The 21,743-nt window shown below is 40.0% G+C and overlaps 1 protein-coding gene across 1 annotated transcript; it reads left to right on the top strand.

The window, feature by feature from the left end:
• The first annotated feature begins 1,276 nt into the window (after positions 1–1,276).
• Positions 1,277–20,300, top strand: IL18RAP (interleukin 18 receptor accessory protein). The gene is made up of 11 exons (XM_026066450.1): positions 1,277–1,325; positions 5,517–5,648; positions 6,816–7,086; positions 7,220–7,394; positions 8,738–8,912; positions 11,384–11,452; positions 11,730–11,850; positions 13,660–13,814; positions 14,676–14,813; positions 18,826–18,996; positions 19,608–20,300. Exons 2-11 carry the CDS (start codon positions 5,525–5,527, stop codon positions 19,979–19,981), a joined length of 1,773 nt encoding a protein of 590 aa, XP_025922235.1. The 5' UTR covers positions 1,277–1,325; positions 5,517–5,524; the 3' UTR covers positions 19,982–20,300.
• The last annotated feature ends 1,443 nt before the right edge of the window (positions 20,301–21,743 follow it).

The raw sequence follows: 21,743 nt of genomic DNA, 5'->3' as shown, positions 1-21,743 counted from the left end.
ATTCTTAGTACTGAAACCTAAGAAGAAATATTATAGCTTATAAACCAAAAGTATATTTTGTTTTGGGGCAAAATACTAAAAATATTTTAGGAGACAATCACCAAACTTGTTTGTCGGTGGGCCCTGTTCTGGAAAGAGCTGAGAGCTAAACACACAGTGGAAGCTGAGATGCATAGCTGTGAATACATCCAATATACCCCAAAACTCAGGACACAACATAAACAAGCATTAATACTAGCCATTGCCTAAAAGAATGTGTATGTGTGTAAATTGAGGCAACACTGGGATCACCTGTTATGTAGCAAAAAGCCTTTTTTAGCTTTTTTTCGTGGAGACTGAATAAAATAGAGTAATTGACCCAATCAGCAGTAAATAGAGTAAGCTTCATGTATGAAAAAAAGAAACAAGTACAACTGTTTTTCGGATGAGTCTGATGCGAATCTATAGACCTGTATATTCATATGACCTCTACTGAAATGGGGAGAACCAGGATCTGAACTAAGAGCAAGGTGCTCTCTGATGCTTTTATATAGTTTGAATGAAAGTGCACCCTGTTTTTTAAGGGTTTCCCACCCGTACAGCAAACCTGGAAGAGTGGTTGGACCATGTGTGACTGTATATGCTGAAAGGCTCTTCATGGTTAGCAGGTCTGACAGGCAAGTCATGGATGGTTCATTTTCAGGTCTTCACTTTTCTGTTTCTGCCAAGCTGCGGCAACAAAGCTTGGCTGTGAGGAGGTGGATGGAAAGCAATAGTGCAACACAGCCCCCTTGTGCTGCCAGTTTGCAGTAGGTGTCAAATGTAACTGAGGAGACTAAGGATGAAGAGAATTGCCTATTATAGTGAATATTATTCTGTATTAGGCAGATATGTGGCTGTCTTGTAGATTTCAGATATTACATACTTTCTTGAACCGTTCAGTAGTAGCTTTTGGGCAAAGAAGAAATAATCTTTCACCCTTCCTGTTCTTAAATGAAGCAAACTAAAAAGTCCAATACATTTTTGGACAGAATGTGAATAAAAGATTTTTAAAAAATAAAATTCTTTAATTCTTTATTGGGGGTAAACTTTTTTCCTCTGTTCTTTTTATAAGAAAATTACCCAGAAACTTTGAACCTAATGCAACTAAACTGAGAAAGGAAGGGATGATGAGGTAGAGGAAATTCCTGTAAAGGAAACATACTCAACACAGTGCTCAGCTAGAACTAACCACAATTCTTATCGTGTAGTGTAAGATGTGCAGGTAAGATTTTCAGATAATTTTTTTTTTTTTTTATTAAAGCTTTTAACTTCAAGTTTTAGGCCTCCCCCTATCTTCTTAACAGGTGAGTTGTTTTTTTTTTCTTTGAATATGTGTTTTAAAGTATATTGTTTTAATTGCTTAGGCAAACAAAGCAGTAGCGCATTATAGTAAACAGCTTCATTAGACAGTCCATTTTTTTGCTTTATAGGTATGGTGGAGCTTTTTTATTTTTTCTCCTGTGTGACTATTAGTAATCTTCTTACTCTTATGTTCAGATTATGTTTGCCTTTCAACTGTTGTAAATCCAATACAACTCATAGAAATTGATAGCTCTGAGACTGAAGTGAGTCTCAGCAGAATCAGTATAATAGGCTGTGGCATGCCACTCTCTACTAGACTTCAAGGCTGTCATGAAACTTGGTATCACTCCTGAGAAATTGATTCTGATTTATTTTGCTCAGATTTTATGTAAATATTTGAAACAGACTGTGAAGTAGAGATTTGTTGTTATCTTGTGAGAATCCTTTCAGAGCTGAAACATAGGCAAAGTAATATGGTTTTTATTCTTCTCTCTTACTTCATTTTACCACAGGAAATTATGATAAAACCACACTAATTTCCTTTGTATTTAAATTACTTTTCAGTGAAATGGCATCCTAAATCTCTGGATTATGGATTAATAAAATGGGTATATACATGGCAGGGGAAGGCAGGAGACAAATCTAATCTTCCTTTTGGTAATATGTTGCCCAGAGTTGAGTGTTTTCTTTTTCTGGTAGATGCTGACAAAGATAAAAGTCAGTCACTGAGTTTGTCTTACCTTGAGTACGCTTGCAGTGCAAATCAGCAGCTTAAGGCTATCCTGTTTCAAGTCCCCCTCTCCTTTGGTAATTACTGTCTGCTTCTGCTGAGAATTTTTCTCTTTCTGTCAGGCACAATTAAAAGATGACACTTCTCACACACTTTATTTCGCATGTTGTCATATTCTTAATCACTCTAAAAATGAGAAGTTTCTGAGGACATCTACTGAAAGTGTTACCAGGTAGCCAAAAAATTGGTTAGCAAAATGTAACATAAAGTAGTACAGATTGCTAACCAAAGCTATTAAGTTCATTAGTTACCCCTCCCTTTCCCACTTCCTCCCTGTTCATGCTGACCCTTTGAACTTGAAGAGCAGGTTGTTAACGTGGCAATAAACTGGAGAGCAGAGYGCTGCACTGATAATACATCGGTGGCATTATCAGATGCTTTGTGAATGATCTCTTAATATGGTTTCCCTACGTGTAGCCTGCATGTCCCTGGTTACAGATAAACAAGCAGCTGGGAAGTAAGGGCACAGGGCACAGTAAGGGCATTGCCACATGATACAGAAGAATGAACGAGGTTCAAAATCTTTTCACAGCCTTCACAGATCTAAAGTAAAATTGTTCAGTTGTATTTGAAGTGTACCTTAAAAAATCATCCCCTTCTCTCAGGCCCAAATCAGTTAAATAAAGAGGTCAGGGTGGAAGATCAGTTTGCTTTCTTGCCGGGAGATACTTTGCAGAATATTGGCTTCGCATCCCACAGAATACGTCTGGTTTTGGTAGAACTCAAAGTTTTACAGACATGTTGATTCCTCTCCCCCTGCTGAGTGCTGGATTTTGGATGATGTGTTTCTATCCTGGCCCGTGGTAGGTGGAAGCTTTGGAAGGAGGGAGGAAATGTCTGAAACAGGGCTAGCAGGAAAGAAGGGGTTTGATTTGATCTCCAGATACCGTGCAGGTAGAGGACATCTGTATGGCATTGAAAACATTGCAAAATGGCTCCAGACTTGTGAATTAAAATGTCCCTCTAAACTTGAAATGAAGACCACATCCACACCCTCCATTCTCTGCTTAAATCAAATGTGTAGCTGGCTACTTGTGGAGACAAAGACAGCCCAGTATGATGTTAAGTTGTGGTTTCAGGAGAGCTGATCTAAAGAGCTCACTGCTACCTGACTGCAGAAGTCCTGCTCCCTTCATTTGTCTCTCCTCTTCCACTTCCAGCTATAAATACTCCCACTCCTTATCTTGTGTTAGGTCAGGCACTCCTCAAGTAGTTTTCTGTTGGCTTAGCAAGTTGAATTGAATTGGGTCACCAAAGAGCACCAGAGCTGTCACAGGCGAGGGGCTGGACCGTTTGCCTGGGATCAAGGGACAGGGGAGCTGGGAGGACAGATGAGCAGATGAAACCTTCCCCTTTTGACAACAGTAATCCATTAGGTAGTTCACTGACTCAAGAGACTGCAGCATTAAGTCAAATGCAGGGCCCTTGGGCTCTGCTTGCTACTGGTACCGGTGTGCCTTTGCCACACTGGCTGATGGGTAACATAAATCAAAACACCATCCTTTATTTTAGGCACTATGAATAGTGCCAGAGATGTAGCACTAATGTATGCCTTGGGAGATGTCTTTATGTTTGTCTTAAATCCAAATTCGAAAGAAACAGGATCCACTAATCATTATGCAGTGGGTAAGACAGTCTTCCTGAAGTTTAGGAGGGCCTTCGCTCAGTGCTGGTAGGAAACTCCTTCTCTTTATTCACACTTACTCATTGGCTTGGAGCTTTGGGAGGATTTTAAAATTTGTGTGGGGAGGTGACAATGGGCAGCAGCTAATTTTGAGGGGTAAGACAAACAGCCTACTCTATGTGACCTCTGAGTGTAAAAATAGATCATTCCATTCACTTGTGAGGAATGGAGACATGCTGAACTGAATGGTGACTAAAGTGCTCCTTTCTCTGTAAAACAGCTGCCTGAACAAGTGCAGAGTGGGTGTTCTTTTCACCTTTGTTGCTAACTCAGTGTACACTGGATGCTTTGTTGCTGCCTGCTCCTATGAGTTGTGTCTGATCTGCATGAGGTGCCAACTGATTACGGACTAACCCTTGTCTGGCCTTTTCTTTTTTTCCCTTGGGCTGACTCAATGCCTCTCTGGCAGCTGCGCAAATGCAGAGTCACTCTGTGGCCCAATGAGCAAAGAAAAAAGCTCCTCGAGGTCTTGGCCGCACAATGCGAACATCGGCAAAGCATGTTGCATTTATTCACTGAATGGAGCAGTCCACAAATGTCAGTCACAGGCATTGGATATGTTCTTACTAAATACCCAAATCAAGCCATACCCATCCTGGATGCATGCTGGACAGCCTGCCTTTGCTCTAGCCCTGTAGCTGAGAAGGCTGCAGGACACTCAGCTCAAAACTTCTTAGCAGTGGAGATAAAATACCTCATTCAGCAGGGTTTGTGGTTTCACCCATGGCAGTGTACTGGGCCGGTCGTTAGCTCCTGGATGGGGGCTGTGACATAGGGATCTGTGTGCAGCACGGACTGCTCCACTTGTCTCCTGGGGATCAGGGTCAGGGACCTCCCAGTCTTGGCTCACCGACCACACAGCACAGAGCTGATACCTCAGGGCTGTGTGGATGTTACCCTTTCCAGCATGTTTCTGCCAGGATCATTCAAGTAGTGCAGCACTGTATTGTGATACAGAGATGAGGCACATGCAGATAAGTCATGGAGCAGAAGAGTTGCATAAGTTGATCTGCTGACCCTAGCAGAGATCTTAGGGTATGTCTGTGTTAGCCAGAATTACAGTCCAAGAGGAGCATATCTGTTGGGTTAGCACCAAAGACCTGATGTCCACACTGTACATATTTTGCAGGGTTTCACTTCCAACTAGTTCTAATCCAGTCCCACGGACTGAACATCATTTGCAGCTGTAGCTCTGATTTAGTTTAGTCCCAAAGGAATCTTGTTCACATACACTGGGCCTGCTGGACTTTAAGATACAACAGAACCTGAAGGAAGAGCTCCAGGGATCTTGTTGCCAGTTTTGCCTTCCTCAGTCTGCTGCTAGTGGTTATCTCTAGCTAAAGGATGATCCTATTATCAGTTATTTTACCACCTAGCTTGGAGGGAAGTTTTCTCTTACTTTCTTCAACAAGAGCTGCTGAAAGACCTGCAATTCCACTACAGATCTGGAGCTCTGCTTTGCTGTAGGTATCACCTGTGAGCAACTCCATGCAAGATGTGTTTACAGATTGTTGCATGTTCTTGGATATCATCTATCCTGCATCAGTGTGAAACAGTATGAGCAGGAAGAGCTTGCCAATCCCATTTTTAAAACACAATATCTAGGAAATACTTTCTGCTGATGTGTATAGAGCTACATAATGAAATATACAATTACCTACCTGTCCTGTATAATGTGGATTATTATTTGCAACAAATGGCTGTTTTCCTATTTTACAGCAATTAAGATGATTCTTAAAGAAAATGTCTCTGAATATCAACCAAAATTGATAAAGAAAATCATGCTTGCATTTTGCTGGATCCTAGCATTATTTGTTGGTGGGGCAGAAGTTAGAGAGATTAATTTGTCAGGTAAGAGGCTGCTTTGGTGGGTTTTCGTGTTCATGATTGCTTGCTAACAGCTGAGAAAAGTGAATCTACAGTTTGTCATGCCTTCATGATTTTTTTCTGCACCTGTTTGTGCCTGTGTCAGGCAAACAACTGTATGTAGCCTTTCTGCAGGCCTTTTAAGTGTTGGTAATACAGTTGACCCTAAATATGAGCTGAACTTGATCAAGCTCCTCCAGATAGATTGTGTGGGCAGAAGACTTTGATATCGATCTCAGCCTCTTCCTCCTCCCACATACTTAGACCAGCTGCTGGAGACTTCAAGGATTCACAGCAGCAATTCATTTTCTCCATTCAGTTCTCAGAAATTCTCCTTCACTTTTGCCCTTTCCTTTCCATTGGGGAACAGCATTTTACGAGTTCAGTTTGCAGAGAGAAATTGAAACTGTCAAGAGTCTCCCGGGTGGGCAAGTGACGAACTGAACAATTCATGCCCTCTCTTCTGCTGAAGTGAAATCCTGCCATCCTCCCACTTTCAGTCTTTGAACCCACTTTGGGGTTACCACATCCTGACTGGCCAGAGAGGCTACGCAACAAGTTAGAGAAACTGTGGTTAGGATGGGTGATCACAGCTTTCAGAATCCAAAAATTTGTATAGTTTTTGTGGCAGTAGCTGTAACTAGCTGTAAGTAGCTGTAAGATGGGGAAGATCTGAAAGCAATGAGAGGATGATGAAATGCATGTCACTCTTAGCCTGAATAGGGAGTGGGACAGGTAGGCTCTGCTTCTTCAGATTTTTCATATTTTTGTCAGTCCCTTCTCCATTAATATGAAGAGAACTGGGAAAGCTACATCTGCTCTTCTTCAGAAATGAGGTTTCACAGGTTAGCACCCATTTGAAAATCATAGGTTCATTGAAAATCTTAAGCCATTTTCACATTAGGCTTTTGAAAAAGGCCTATAAACCTTTGAAAACCTTTGAAAACCTTTGAATAAACCCTTGAGAACTTTGATCATTTCCATAGTTAAGGAAATCAGCTTTGTATTAGGCCAACCTAACATCATGTAACAAAATATTTGGCATGAAGAAAGGTAAAATTGTATTTCTGCAGGATTCCTAATTTTTCTAAAAGGATGAATGCCTTGTGTTCTTGTTAGGTGATTCTGATGTTTTATTGTCCTTCTTTTTAGGTTGTTCCTATGTAAAACCTCAAATATGGTATCGCGCAATTAGTAATGAGGAGTTTGTTTTACAATGTGCTTTACCGGATAAAGATGCTACCCACATTTTTAACAAGTCACTTCTAAAACAACACGAGGCAAAATGGTTCTGGCGTCAGAAAGATAAAGAGCCACTGAAGGCTATTACTGAGAAAAGCTCTAACCCTATTCGCAAAGGGAATGAACTCTGGTTTAAACCGATAGGGGTTAGTGCTTCTGGAATCTACATCTGTATGATACGGTATGTAGTGGGGCAAAATACTTATATTTCTATGCAGGAATTATTAAAAATAAATAATTGATAATAAATAATAATACTTTTTGAGTTTTGTTTTGTATATTAAATGTTTAACCTGTTTTTTTGCATCACACAGGGAAAACAGCCTATGCCTCAAAATGGTTCTGGAGGTTCAAACAAAGAGCGAGGCAAACTGTTCAGATTATGCCACAAATACACTGTATCTTCTTGCTGACAATGGGAATTCAATAGTTTGCCCGGGGACAAAATGTTACAGCCCTATAAAAAAGCCAGATGTAAAATGGTACAAGGTAAGATTCACTGTCTTAAGCATTCAAGAAAGGTCAGTGCAGGTTTTAGGCCTAGTTCATGTTTAGGTGTCATAGGTCCCTGAACTTCTCTAACAGACAATGCAGTCTGAGATTTACAACCCCAAATTAGAATTTTGTATTGCTATATATCAAGTCTGTAAGTAACAGTTTTGAAGAAAGTGAAGGTTTTTTGTTTCACAGAAGTTGATATGATTTTGAATTTTTTCTCATTCTTAAAAAAACCCATCCACGCACACAAAATCATTCTATGAAATAGAAGGCTAGAAATACTTTCTCTTCAATTACTTGAAATAGGTTCTTTACCAAATTGGCACATGATTGAAATATAAACTTTAAATTTTCTTTTGACATTTTAAATTCTGAAAATATCAAATGTACCAAACAAGGAGCTTTGTCAGAAACAAAATTCTTTTAAAAATAAAGTTTCAAAGTATTTTTTCCAAGTCGCCCATTTTTAATGAAAAACTATGTCAGTGAAATGTACTGACTCACTCTTTTTCAAATGACCATTAAAATACTTGCAAGTTAAAATTTATCCTTTACTCCATTTATAAGGATTGCACTATACCATATAAACCTGTATAATATTAGCAAATGAAAATGACTGAAAGTTCCTCAATTGTGCATTTTACTACATGGTATTATAACATTATTTATTCTATCAAGTGGAAACATTGTCTAGTTAAAGCTACTCTTCAGTTACTTTCAAAATTTAAATGAGGCATATCTCTACCTAGGTCTTGCTCTGAGGCCCGCTGAATTTAAAAAGAGACTTTCTATTTTGCATTAGTGGATTTTCTTCAGGAATTTGGTTTAAAGAAAATTGTCCATAGCCTTAGAGATGAGCTTTTCAAAAAATAGTCAGCCTTCATCCTTTTGAAAGCAGTGACAGTATTATCAAACTTCAGTCAATCTGAAAACATAATTTACTTCTTGGAAAAGAATGTGAAACTGGCTTCAAATCATTTATTTGCAAAATAAAAATACCCAGTCCCTCATTAAACATAGAAGTGATCCTTTTCTTTGCTCTTTGATTCTGGAACTTTACATAAGGTTCATGGTTTCACATTTCTCTCTGCAGACATGAATGTTAAAAATTGTATTAAAAGACAGTGAGATTCCAATATTATAGAACCCAATGGTTTAATATAACTGACAAATGTCCTATGACTCCTAATAAAGCTTTTTTTGGCTTCAGTGAGAAGAGTTTGGCTTAGCCCTACCATCATGGCAGTCCCATCCGAATATCTTAAAAGATAATGTAATTAACATCAACAAAGAAAAGCGATATCTAATCCTTGATATTCTTTTCTTCTTGTTAGCATGGGCGTCAAGTAAAACTTCAAAAAGATAGAAAAAGCCTAAAGCTTAAGCACAATGAAATCTACTTGAATCCAACCTATGACAAAGATGCAGGAATGTATGTGTGTGATTACACTCTAGTTGACAACAATATTGAATGGACAGTGCGAACCATAGTTACAGTAGAAGTCATTGGTGAGTAATATAACAGTTCAGAATAAAGCATCTTAAGTGAAAAGATATTTTCTCTATTCTTTCCTACACTATTTCTCTCTTTTGTTCAGGCTCTTCTTTTGTGAAAGTGGCATGCTTTCCTCTTTGGGTTCTTTTCTTACCTTTGGGGCTATTCATGTACAGTCTTCACAATCCCTTTACACTTTGGCTAACGTTTAGTCTCATAATCTGAGACATGACTTATATCAAAATAAATTAGAAATCTTTAGCTGGCCCATAAACTGGATGAACTAAACTTTCATTAGAATCCTGATCCACGGATTCTGAGGACATCTCTGGGTGTGGACTAGAACCTTAAATGCTCAATAATAATATATAACATACAGTGCCATAATTTTCAAGATCTGGTTTTGCCTTGGATTTACTGTCATTTCTAACAGTGGGGATCACATCTACAAAAGGATTTAAATCTCTAGATCTGGGAGTTGAATTTGTGAAACCCCTGTAGGTGCCTATGTTCTCCATCTATTTTATGTGGAGTTTTGGTGCTTTATAAGGATATTCACGTATTAGGAGGGAGTAACACTAAGTCTGCATGGGAAATGCAGAAAAGAGCAGTCCATCTCAATCTACCTGTATCCCTGAAATAGAAGTTTATGTGAAAGTGAAAGTTACAAAATCGCATTCTGCAGTTAGATGCCAAATTGTTTCTTGTGGCATGGAGGAGAACTTCATCTTTTCACTTGACAATGATGAGAAAGGTGATGTTGCTGGGCCCATCTTCCATGTAACATTTTCATGGCAGAGAACTTGCAGAGAACTTGCGGGAGACCTGAGAGCAACTTAACTAACAAGCAAGCCACTTCTTGTTGCATGCTGTTTTGGGGGAAGTATTACCATGTGCATGACCTATTCTTTTAGGCCTTATCTGCATTAGTAAATAAAATTAGTCATAGCCCGGTGGCCCCACGATATGGCATGGCCCTATATTCTCTCCCAAAACATGGTGACCTTTCTATAATGATTACTGGCCTCTGCTCCTCTTCAGGTCAAGCCTGGACATTGCCTGGCAGAGTATTATTTGACGTGCACCAAAACTATGGAAGGGAGCATGCTAGCAATTATGTACCAAGAATGAAAGAGCCTGTATTTAGTTTGCTAGAAGAGAGATGTGGGTATGCTTTTCTCCAGACATTGGTGATTGACACTTATCAGATGCTCCTATCACTCCAGTCAATCACAGGCATCCAGAGGAAGGCGTAGCTACAACTGTTCTGTGTCCTGAGGTAGAAGGACTTTTGATCTGAGCCAGTACAGCTGTTCCTCTTTAACAATAGCACAGGACTTATTCCCAGCCTTCTGGAAAGTGGGCCGCTCTGTGAAAAGGAGAAGAAGCTTTATGGAGTGAAAGAAAGACATCAATTGATGCAAACTAGTTCTATGATCTAATGGTGAGAGCACTACTCTGAAGTAGCTGGTCCCTGCTCTGAAATGTTTAATGCATTTTTATACTAAAAAGTCATGGGAAGAGTACATCAGGACAGGACCGGGAAACCACATTCCACCACCCTTTCAGAGCTCCATGTACTTGGTTACAATGGCAGGTGCTAGCTCACTCTTGTCTCTAGCTGTACTTCTACAGTATTTTCCAAGTGGGCATGAAGTTGCTCTGCTTTTATTCTGATCTGACCAAAACTGAGCTAATCTAATTGTGCCTCTCAGTTCTTGTCCCTCAGTTCACAGCATGGTTGAAAAACACCTGAAAAGTGCCATGTACCCATATACTCTCTGAATTTTGCATACTTTTCTGTGTTGTGGCTTGGCTTTAAAAAAGAAAAGCAGTGTGGCACCATTTCCTGCAGTATAGGACCTTCCCAGAATATAGGAACTGTGGGATTTAGCCCCTTCAGGCTGGTTTTGCTGCAGCATGGGTAACTGCTTAGATCAAAAACCATATTGTAAAACCATGTTGTACAAACTGTGTGCGCCATTATCTGTGCCTTTGGTAGCCCTTCATTTGAAAAAGCGTGGTTATTTTAATGCAAGTACTTGTGTTGTGTATTTAAAATGTGGATGAGGGTTGGTATGCTGTATGTGTGTTTACTGGGCATGGAACTGGGCTGGGCAGGGAATTGGTATGGGGATTGGGTCCTTCAGGGGCTTTTGCATTGGGATACCTTATTTGTGAATCCTAAATAACCATAAGGGCAGGATAGTTGTTAAGCTATTCAGCTCACCTAAGATGACAGAGCCTCAGAGTAACTGCAATATCAGGTCTTTAAGTTACTCAGCCTGCTCCAAGTTACTCAGCTACTAAGTTTTGTAGTAAAAACTCCCTGGAATCTCAGACATCTTCGTAACAACTGTAAATCATCCTCTTGGACTTAGATGTCTAAATTCCACCTAACATTTGGAAAAAAAAATCTATCAGATATTTTCTCTATCTAGATATTTTCTGTTTTGATGATTAATATTATTACTGTTAATTGCAGCAAAAAACACTATCCATCCACCAAGCTTCTTGTATCCCAATGGTGTGAAGATCCTTGAAGCAGAGCTTGGTAAGTTTTGGTTCCTTATCTGAAAGCAAAAGGAAATATTTGAAAGGGGTAATGTTAGATCATGCTAGATCATGCCAGATCTTGATAGATTTTGATAAAAAAAACCAGTTTTGCTCTCCTGGAATATGAGAATTTTATATAAAATGTGGTGTTTTCTTGATGTATATCTTAGTGCATATTAAAGGAAGCATCATATACTATACAGATCCCAGGCTTTTGAAGGAGAAAATATTCTAGTGACCTCTATGCATGGTTTTCCTGTGTTAATTTGTTCCAGGAAAGCCACTTGAATTGAAATGCATTGTACAGTTTGGGTTTGAAAGAGTTTCTCTGCAAAGGGTAACATGGAAAAGAGACAACGAAGAAAATATAAATGAGAAATTGAAACAGGAAACAAGGTAAAAAACAAACCTAGTAGTCTGATTACGCTGTCAGCAATTGTAAAAATCCTTCCACAACAGCTGTGCTTAATATGACATTTCACTGAAAGAAACTCAGCAGGCTATAACCACACACACTCTGTTAACGTTCAACATGTTAATGTGTATGTCCCTGGGCGTGTGAGAGGTGCATGCTCTTTACATACAGAAGAACGTCTTAACAGTACAATACAGCCATAAAGTCAAGAACTTGAATTTACTTTGTAACCTGAACTCTTCCTCCTAAAGCTTTAGCTCACAGGCCACGTCAGTATGGATGGTGCTTGGCTCCCTGTTCTTGGATCAGCTGTTTCCACATGCTCCCTTTGTCCCTCCTTGTGAGCAATTCACACCATCTGTCTTAGAAACCTGTCTGTGAGTGGGGTTAAAACAGTACAATGGACAAGTTCTCTGGGACATGGAAACAAGTTTGGGTGTCTCAGAAGTTGAGGTGTATTTACAGAGCTATATGTGTTTACTGAGGCTATTGAGTCAGTCTGAGGACTTACAGCACTGAATTTTAGGACTCTTCAAGATGTCTTCCCTGCCAGAAATTAACCAGACCTCTCAGAGAAGTGACATGTGGGGGAAAGGTTTCCTGTAACTTTGGGACAACCCAAATTGTCACTATGTCTCCTTTTTGTTTCTGTAGTTCCCTGTCTCATTCACTTATACAGTGTCCAACTTGGGCAGGAAATGTGGTGGAGGCAATACAGACAAGTGGGTCTACACTACACAGCTCTGAGCCATCTTTATGGAAAACTGTATGTTGGGGAAAGCAAAAGCCCTGCTGTCACTGCTAAAATGAAGTTCTTAACAGAAGATGTGAGTAGGGGGAGATGATCTCATATACACACACACACAAGATTCAGTTTCAGATTTCAGGAACTAACTTCTGGATTTTCCTAACTTTTGAATGCTTAGCTTTGTAGTGCTCTTTTTACCAAGCTTTTAGCTTTTTAGGTGTGTACACTTTCTGTTTGTTTATTTTTCCAACACCTACATGAACCTAACACCCCCAACAGGTCTTTAGCATGGGTTGAATCCTTAGATTTACTATCCGTGCCCATACCTGCACCTCTTGCGCTACCAGAGTAACAAAGGGTTGTCACTGGCCCATACTGGCCTGCAGTAGTGTGACATGCGGCACCTTCAGGACCACCCAGAGACACCTGTACTTTGGCTTTCAAAGAGGAATGCTGAGACTCAGAAATCCTGGCTGTTCTCTAGTGATTGCAGACACAGATCTGTTGCCCACTATCTGTCCCCAACCCCAGAGTGACTCCTCTGTTCCGTCCCCATCTTCTAAACTTCAAATCACTTATTTCTGTCTTATTCTGTTTGCCTATCCTGTCCTCAGGCTTTTTATCCCTATGAAAGAGAATGTGCTTTCACAGTCGTCTTGTCCAGCTCATCCTCTCTTTGGGTTCCTTTTCAAAGTTTCATTCCCATGCATTTCCTCTGGGGGGATTTTTTAAATCTTAGAAAAACACAAATAGTCTTAAAGAAGTCAAAGGTGCCTTTTAATTAAAGCTAGGCAAGTGCTTAAATATTTTGCTGAGCTGATGAATTAACAATCAACCTGTTAGTCTGTTGACATTTGATGTTAATATTTTCTTATAACGTAAAAACCAATGGAAGTTCCAGATCAGAATATCACATCTATGTTAAAACGTCAAGCTGAATGTTAAAAAGTTACTGGCTCCTCTTTCTTTGTATCTAAGACATTAGTGGATTGTATGAATGAACAGCAAAGGTATATTGCAAATATATATTTTTTCCCTTTAGCGTTCATTCAAATGGTTTAAAGGGCCGCATACTTTGTCATGTTGCTAAGCTGAAAGAAGTTACCGAGAGGGACCTCAGAAGCAACTTCACGTGTTTTGCTCAGAATGCTGTGGGGAACTCGACAGCTGTGATCAAGCTAAAAAGGAAACAAGGAGGTAAAACTAGATGGAGGGTTATTTGGCTTTAAAGACACATTTTGTTTTGCTCACTGTTACAGATTCATTCCCCATTGACATGGTCATTGGCTTTTCAGTCAGCTACAGAAGTTTCTTGAAGCTGGATGGGGCAAATTTGATTTGTCAGATGTCTAGAAAGACACATCATTCTGATAACTATTCAGATGGCCTGAGTATCTGGGAGGCTGCTGCTGGCAAGTGGCCCAAGTGGAAGCTAGAGACTAAGTGGGAAGAGGAGAGAGGTGGATCTACTAAACAGAAGCAGAGTGGTTGCTGAAAGCAATATATTCCTTGGTTTTTATAGGACATTTCTGTTTGTTTCTCCAGTCCTTAGTGTGCATGTTTCTGAGAAGCTACCATAACTGATATGCATACGCCAGCCTTTCAAGCAAAGACCGAAAACTGAGTTAGTGTGGAAATTAAATTGCTCTCTCACTTCTAACCATAGTTCATAGTGGAGATTCATCAGTGGGGTGGAACACGAAGTCTGCAGCTGGGTACTGTGTGTGGTAGTAAATTGATGTATCTTTTTCATCTCAAGCGATGGCTACTTTCAGACCTTTTGAGTGTACCATAAACCATTTTCTCTGTGCCTTCCATCACAGACTGGCTTTTCATACTATCAAGCAGATGCCATTCAAACATGATCCTTGGTGGTAGACTGAAACACTATGTTGAGATTTGCAACTAAATGAATTCCAGACTTCTCTAAAGTTTGCCAGTGGAGCAAGAATGCAGATAGTGAGCTGGCTTATCCCCATTTCTGGACTGAGCATTTAACCTAAGTGTTAAAATTATTTTGGAAACTCTGAGTTATGATAGACCCTTTTCTTTCCACAGTGTTTCTCTTATATGTACTGTGCAGTGCCATTTCAACTCTATTTGCATTTCTTGTGTGCATTGTCTTTGTTTACCAGCACTGGATTGAAATAGTGCTGATATACCGAAGTTATCTGGTCCAGAACGAAACTGTGGAAGGTAAGAAACATGGTATAATATTACTTTTCTCCAGTTTTCTTATTGCCTTTTGCCTTGTGCATTAATCCAGTGTGTATTAACCACCTAATTTAATGCTCTTAGTAACCCTGCTCTCTTTGAGCTGATAAAAAGGCTGTTAAAGCTAGCAAGATATTCAGTGGATTCAGATGGCAAAAACACCAGATGGTATGGAAGAAATATCTAAACACCAACTGAAATGTCACAGTTAGCCTTTTACAAGATCCCTAATTTACCCACAGAAGATCAGAGTAGGGTGTTGAATTGTGGCAGTCCCTTTATAGAGAACAACAGAGAATTGCTAGCATTTTAACTGCATTTTCACAAAAACAAAACCTGAATACTAGAATCAAATGTCCTTGCAGAACCAAGTGAAGTACAAAATCTAATGCATTTTTCAGTTTAAGCCAAATAATTTCTCAGAAGAATAAGCAAAGATGAGAAATAAGACGACATAGGGCACCAACTGAGAAGTGTACTTTTAGGCAATATTCATATTTCCTTTCTAAAAATTATGTTGACCATCTTGACGTTTACAGCAGAGCGATCACCTTCTGTTCTGATATTTCCTATATCTGAGGTAGTGCTGCCCGTCACGCCAGCTAAAATGGGCCTCCAGGGTAGGAAGCAGTGTAAAAATATATCAGAAATGACAGTGCCTACTTCAAAGAACTTATTGTCTAATTTTCTTATACGGGTGTAAAGAAATCTGATATTATGTGCCTTAGGAAAATTTTCTAAAAATTCTTGAGTCTTGATGCAGCATGAGATGTATATGTCTCTGTGTCTGCATTTGTGTTTCTGTATGTATACTTCATTTATGTACAAGTGTGAAATAGCTGTATATATATATCTATAAATATACATGCAATGAGACAATTAACTGCCCTTTTGGAAAGTATTTTTATGAGCCTCATGGCAGCTGGCAAAAGTGATTTGGGAAATCACTCAGAATTTCCCCTCTGTTTGGTAGCAAATTGATGTAAGAACCTCTGGAAAGTCCCCTTAGAGCTTACCCCTGTATGTCAGTAGGACAGAGAAAGACCTGTCAAGATTTGTGCATTGACATTTAAGACACTATTGGGTCCCTTGCAGCTAACTGCATCTCATGCATGTTTCTGCAACTAGAAGTGCCAGCCTCTGTCCCACTCCCTGACCCTCATGTACCACATGCACGCATTGCCATTTGCAGCATGGGCTCATGGAGCAGTCAGAACAGCTGTGCCTATCCAGCAAGTTATCTGCTTGAAGGTTATTCACTAAAAGATGTGTTCCCCACAGCAGGACTATGTCGCTCTCACCTCATGTGGATGCATATCAAATCACATGATACATGAGAGATCTGGAACAGCTTGATCATAGAGCAATTAAGCAGCAGTTATAATTTGTTATTTGCTGTTTCATCCTTTCCATCTTTCCTTCTCTCCTATCCCTCTTAGCATGGAATCAAAAAATTACAGAGTCACATAGGTTGGAAGGAACCCCTGGGAATCCTCTGATCCAACACCCTGCTCAAAGAAGAGCCAACCTTGACAGGATTGCTCATGAAGTCTTTTAGTCAAGTTTTGAATATCTCCAATGATAAAGAATTCAAAACCTCTCTAGAGAACCTGTTTCAGTGTTTGACCACCCTCACAGTGAACACTAGTATCTAAAGAGAATTTCTCTTGTTGCAACTTGTGTCTGTTGCCTATTATCCTATTACTGTGCACCTCTGAGAAGAGCCTATCTCCATCTTCTCTGTATCCTTCCATTAGGTAGTTAGAGACAGCAGTAAGGTTATACTTTATCTGATGCCTCTCTCCCCCTTAGCCAGTTCTGATATGCCTGCTAACAATCTTGCCTTCTCCCACAAAGTGAAAGAAACAATGCAAAATCTGTGCCTCTAACATTTATAGGTGATTGATGCATTCACTTTGCTTGATCCAGATAATCTTCCTTGCCAACCCTTTGTGTGTCTTATCTGTTGGTGTCAAAAGTTCCTCAGGGTGGAACTCTCCTCCTGTACAGTTCTGGAAACAAAATCCCAGTGATGCTTACTGTTTATATATTTTTGGCATGCTATTGTAACAGTAATGTTATAAAGGAAAGTAGTGATATATTTAGTAGTGGTGGTTCTCTAATAAGACTGCAGTGACCTCTGTGGGTGAAATGAGGAACATCTGGCTTTTAGTGCAAAGGATTTGCTGACATTTAAAAACTTATTTTAAAGGAGCTTCAATTCAGGGTGCAGTTGGACAGTACAACTAAATCAATCTAATGACCCCCTGCCCCATCTCTAACTCCGACACCAGTCCAGGGTGCCTACTGTTGATGATTCAATCTCATGGGCCTACACTGGCTCAACTTGGTGGAAAAAGTACTCAGAAAGAAAATGAGTAGCTAGCAAGATGAATCAGCTTCCTCTATTATCATAAGAGCTCCAAAGCCAGTGCAAGGAAGTGGTGGAAGTGTGTGGCCAGGAGCACAGTGGAGGAGCAGAGAGTTGACCTGTATTATCTAATCACATCCTCAGCCTCCAAACTGAGTTTACACACCTAGATTTTATTCTGTTGACGTACTTTCTGCTACATGGTAGTTCTGGATGTAATTGTTCAACCCCAGGTCGTGCATGCAGTTAGTTTTCCCTTTGTATTCCCCACACTCCGTGGAATCCATATTGGCTCTTCTAGATCCTGTGGGAACCTGATGGCTCTGGTTCAGGTTTGTGATCCCAAACTTACATCTTGATGTAGAAATTACAAATTTAACACTGAGGCACGAGCTGATATTCAACTCACCATCACTTAGGTATTTGTGCTGGAGGTGGCTACATGTTAGGTAGGTGTATCAGTTCCCATTCTGTGGAGGCCTGGTCAATACAATGAAATTTAGAGAGCTTTTCAGCTGACCCTGCAGTAGGACCCTGCAGTAGGACCCTATGCTGACCAGCTGAATTGCTCTCTGGTTTCTACTGACTGTACTGACTTATGGAACAATTCCACTGATCAACTGTAGGTGTCTGACGTCATCTGGGTTGCCTGAGGGTGTCCTGCTTTTCCTGTATAGGGTTTCTGTGTCATGCTTGGCAGCCCCATCAACCTTAGGGCAACTCAAATGCACTAGGCACCTACATATGGGTAAGAGGACTGAATCCAGTGTGTCTTCTTGTGTCTTTCTCCAGCAATTCCATAGTTTTCCTTCCTCCTCCCTCAAATGTGGTTCAAATTTTATTTAGCAAATAAATGCAGTTTTCTTTTGACTTGTAGTTGAGAATGGGCCTAACCCAGGACAGCAAAACGAGGGTATTTCAAAGCTGAGAAAAGCCATAAATGTATTTGGCATCTGCACCTAGCAGACATCTTCCTGTAATGGGACTGAATCAAAATTCTGGAACTGGTCAGCACTCAGTTTCTGAGCTGATATTTGGATCAGATCTTTGCTACTTATACCAGTATCTCTGATTGGAAACATAATAGTATATGAAAATAGGACACATCTTTTACAAGCAGGTGATATACAAGAGGGTCCTTCCCCCTTTTGTAATAAAATTCGCTGTATTTCCAAAGTAGGTTGTGCACTGATGAGTATTTTTGAAATCAGTGTTTGTGTGAATGACAGAAAAGATTGGGAATCATTAACTACAGCATGGAATTTGGATGGAAGGGGCCAGTTCTTCCACTAGTGAAAACTGGCACATATTTGTGAAAATGCAGAAGAATGCTCAACTAAAACTTCCTTTGCAGTATGTATAGTCGTCTGCAGCATCTCCATTCACTTTGGTAGTATATGTCTACAAAATTTTCAAGCCAGTGGGGAGTAAGAGTTAGCTTTGGGTAACTGAATGGCTGTACTTCATGAACAGGTGGAAAATTTCAATTAATCTGTTGCACTCAGTTCAATAGAACACAAATGTACAAGATATAAATAGAAATTAATAATTAACAAAGAAGCTGAAAGCTTCAGATGTATACATTAAGGTATACAGTGTTACTTACTTACTTATTTATTTTAGATGGCAAAGAATTTGATGCGTTTGTGTCCTATGCAAAACTAGACTCTTCTGAAAGTGAGTCTGCATTAATTAGTGAGGAAGAATTTGCCCTGGAATTCCTTCCAGACATACTGGAAAACAAATACGGATACAAGTTATGCCTTCTTGAAAGAGATATTCTTCCAGGAGGAGGTAAGGTCCCCGTGGATGGTAAAAAATCTTCAATGCTCTTTAAAAATGTTTTTCATTTTCCAAAAAACCTTATGCAGTAGATCTGCAAATGGTGTGTTTCGGCAGAATTCTCATCATGTTTTGATTTTTATACCTGGCCTCTGCACTTGAGGCACATGTACATTTCAGCATGTTCCCTGGGGAGATACGAGGATGAGACAAAGCTTCTTGTCCAATAAATTCTTTGTAGACAGACTCCATTCCCTGAAAGAAAGACCTCCAAATACTTCATTAGTTACTTTCTGACTGACTTCATTCAGTGCTCCCTGCAGTAATTAAGAAGCCCTTGGCACCTTTCACTGGGATAGACAGACTCATCCAAGTATCTCGTGAGACCCTGTTTGAGTAGCAACTTCCTAAGTGTATTGTGGTTTGAGCTGTGTCCTTCACCTCTTGTGCAGCAAGTTGTGGTCTCCAGACTGCATAAGAGTGACAGTGGTATCTCTGACAGCAAATGCAGTAGGGATTATGTGATTGCTCTACATCCATATTTCAGGTTTTTACCTGTTGTTAAAGGAACTGGTTTGATAAAAAGTCCAGTGTCCGAGTAACGATGACTACTTCTTTTCCAGCATACACAGATGAAGTCGTAACAGCTATTAGACAAAGTAGGCGAGCAATAATTATTTTGAGCCCTGCCTATGTCAGCGGACCAAGCATCTTTGAACTGCAGGCAGCAGTGAACTGTGCATTAGAAGACAAAAAAATCAAACTGCTTTTAGTAAAATTCCAGGCTTTCCAAGAGCCAGAGACTTTACCTCCAGTAGTGAAGAAGGCTCTACGGATTTTACCAGTCATTACCTGGAAGTCTTCTATTTCTGCTGCTTCAAACAAAAAGTTCTGGAAATATATGCGATATCACATGCCAGTGAAAACTACTAAGATGTTGGGAAATTATAGCCTAAAGGGCTTTTTCCAGAGGTTACTCAGCCTGGTTTATCGATAACAGAAATCTCACAGAGAGATGACAGCAGGCTCAGGAGTGGTGACATGATTGTAAAAGACCTTTCTTGCATTAGGTGACCAGTAAGAACTGTCACTTTGGTCAGCAATAGCCTTCTCCAAAATAGTGAGATGAACTGCAATGTGACAATGCTACAGCCCACAGTAAAACTAAGTGGCACTGCACAACAACTGTAATTGTGAGTTATATTTCATAAATTATTATTTTATCACTATTATTATTATTAATATTATATTTATTATCATATTTTGCTGTGATGTTGATACATGTGAATGTTTTGCTCTTTGCACTGTATTTCTGCTGGAAGATCTATTTTTATTTTTTTTTCTAGAAAAAGATTAATAAAGGGAACTCTAGAGAAAACTTGCAGTTTAATTTTCCTATACAGTCCAGTGGGACAAATCTAAACTCTAAAAATGAGTTACTCCCTCCTGTGGAAGAACCAAGGAGGAAAGCTCTGGGAAGCTGCCACAAGTAGGTATGCTGAAGTGGTAGAGAGCAGGAGACAAGAAGGAGCGCTGTTGGGGCTGATCCCAGCACCTCCACCATTCCTGCAGAAGGAGAAGCCTTGTGAAACATTTCACTCTCAGAGACATCTCCACACTTGTTGATCCTCTGTGGTGCTGGTCACTCACAGGTCCCACTGACTCTGTTGGTGCACTGGGTGCATCATGGATGTAAATCAAAGTCCTGTTTGCCACAGCTAGTAGGCTGACTTTATCCTTCTTCTAGAGACTGAAGTGCTTGCCTTTTCCCTTGCAGTCCTCTGGGTGCTAACTCTCCAGGGTTCAAATCATGCAATTCGCTTACCTTTAATCCAGCTTGTAGTCTGTGTGTGTATGGCTGCAACGGAGTGAAATGCAATGGTCTGTGTTAAGAAGAAAGTCTGACAAGGAGAACCACAGATCTGGTGTTCAGCAGGCTTCCTTTGGCCCTCAGGTGAACAAATCCCTGTTATAATGCTAATTGAATAGCTGGTCAGCCAGATTCCACATTGGAAAGGGACTTCAAGAAATACTGCTGTTAACAGGACCATATAATGTATACTGATAAAAAAGAACCACTCCTTCATAAGCAGGCTGAGCCTTACCTACTTTATTTTGTGTTGGATTCAATCTGGTAATGGTAGAGTGCGGGAGAAGCAGAAGAAAGTGCCTCTTGTAGAGACAGAACATTGAGCTACACTGCTGGCTGTACCAGAGGAATTTTTGACCCTGAGTTTGCATCTGCATTAGGGTTTTAGTTCAGATCATGCTGTGCTTTAAAGCAAATCTCCCAATAGTCACCACTTGTTGCCTTCTTCTTTGCATCTCAGAGTGTCACAGAGTGCACAGACTGGATCTCTTTCTGCAGACAGTTGCATGGAAGATATTCTCCACCCCTGAGTGGACATTCAGTCTATGGGATCAGCTAAGAGCTAGCCTAAAGGGATCCCCTCCCAAACACATATGGTGTGGATGAAGAGCACTAGCTCTGCACTAGCTGTTTTGCTGTACAGCTCTATTCCCGCTAGGCTGCAGTACTTGCTAATATAGACGTAATCTGACACTCTAAGAGATTCAGCATTGTGTTCTAGCACAAGCAGCCCAGTGGGTGTAAAAAGAGTAATTGTCAGTAAATTAAATTTACTCACCTCTAATGTGGGCAATATGGGCTTTAACAACTTCTAATCTACACTACTACATTTACACACTTTGTTATCCTCACACTAAACATGATAGTTTTTTTTCTGGAGGAGGGGAAG

This window comes from Apteryx rowi, unplaced genomic scaffold (genome assembly GCF_003343035.1).
Source record: "Apteryx rowi isolate R43461 unplaced genomic scaffold, aptRow1 scaffold_103, whole genome shotgun sequence".
Classification (NCBI taxonomy): Eukaryota; Metazoa; Chordata; class Aves; order Apterygiformes; family Apterygidae; genus Apteryx; species Apteryx rowi.
This window is presented reverse-complemented; position numbering and strand designations above follow the sequence as displayed.

Excerpts from the sequence above, each read along its gene's own strand:
- IL18RAP (XM_026066450.1), top strand. The coding sequence starts at position 5,525 with ATGATTCTTAAAGAAAATGTCTCTGAATATCAACCAAAATTGATAAAG. Across the intron at positions 8,913-11,383 it reads AGTTACAGTAGAAGTCATTG|CAAAAAACACTATCCATCCA; the intron begins GTGAGTAATATA and ends TGTTAATTGCAG. Across the intron at positions 13,815-14,675 it reads GCTAAAAAGGAAACAAGGAG|TGTTTCTCTTATATGTACTG; the intron begins GTAAAACTAGAT and ends TTCTTTCCACAG.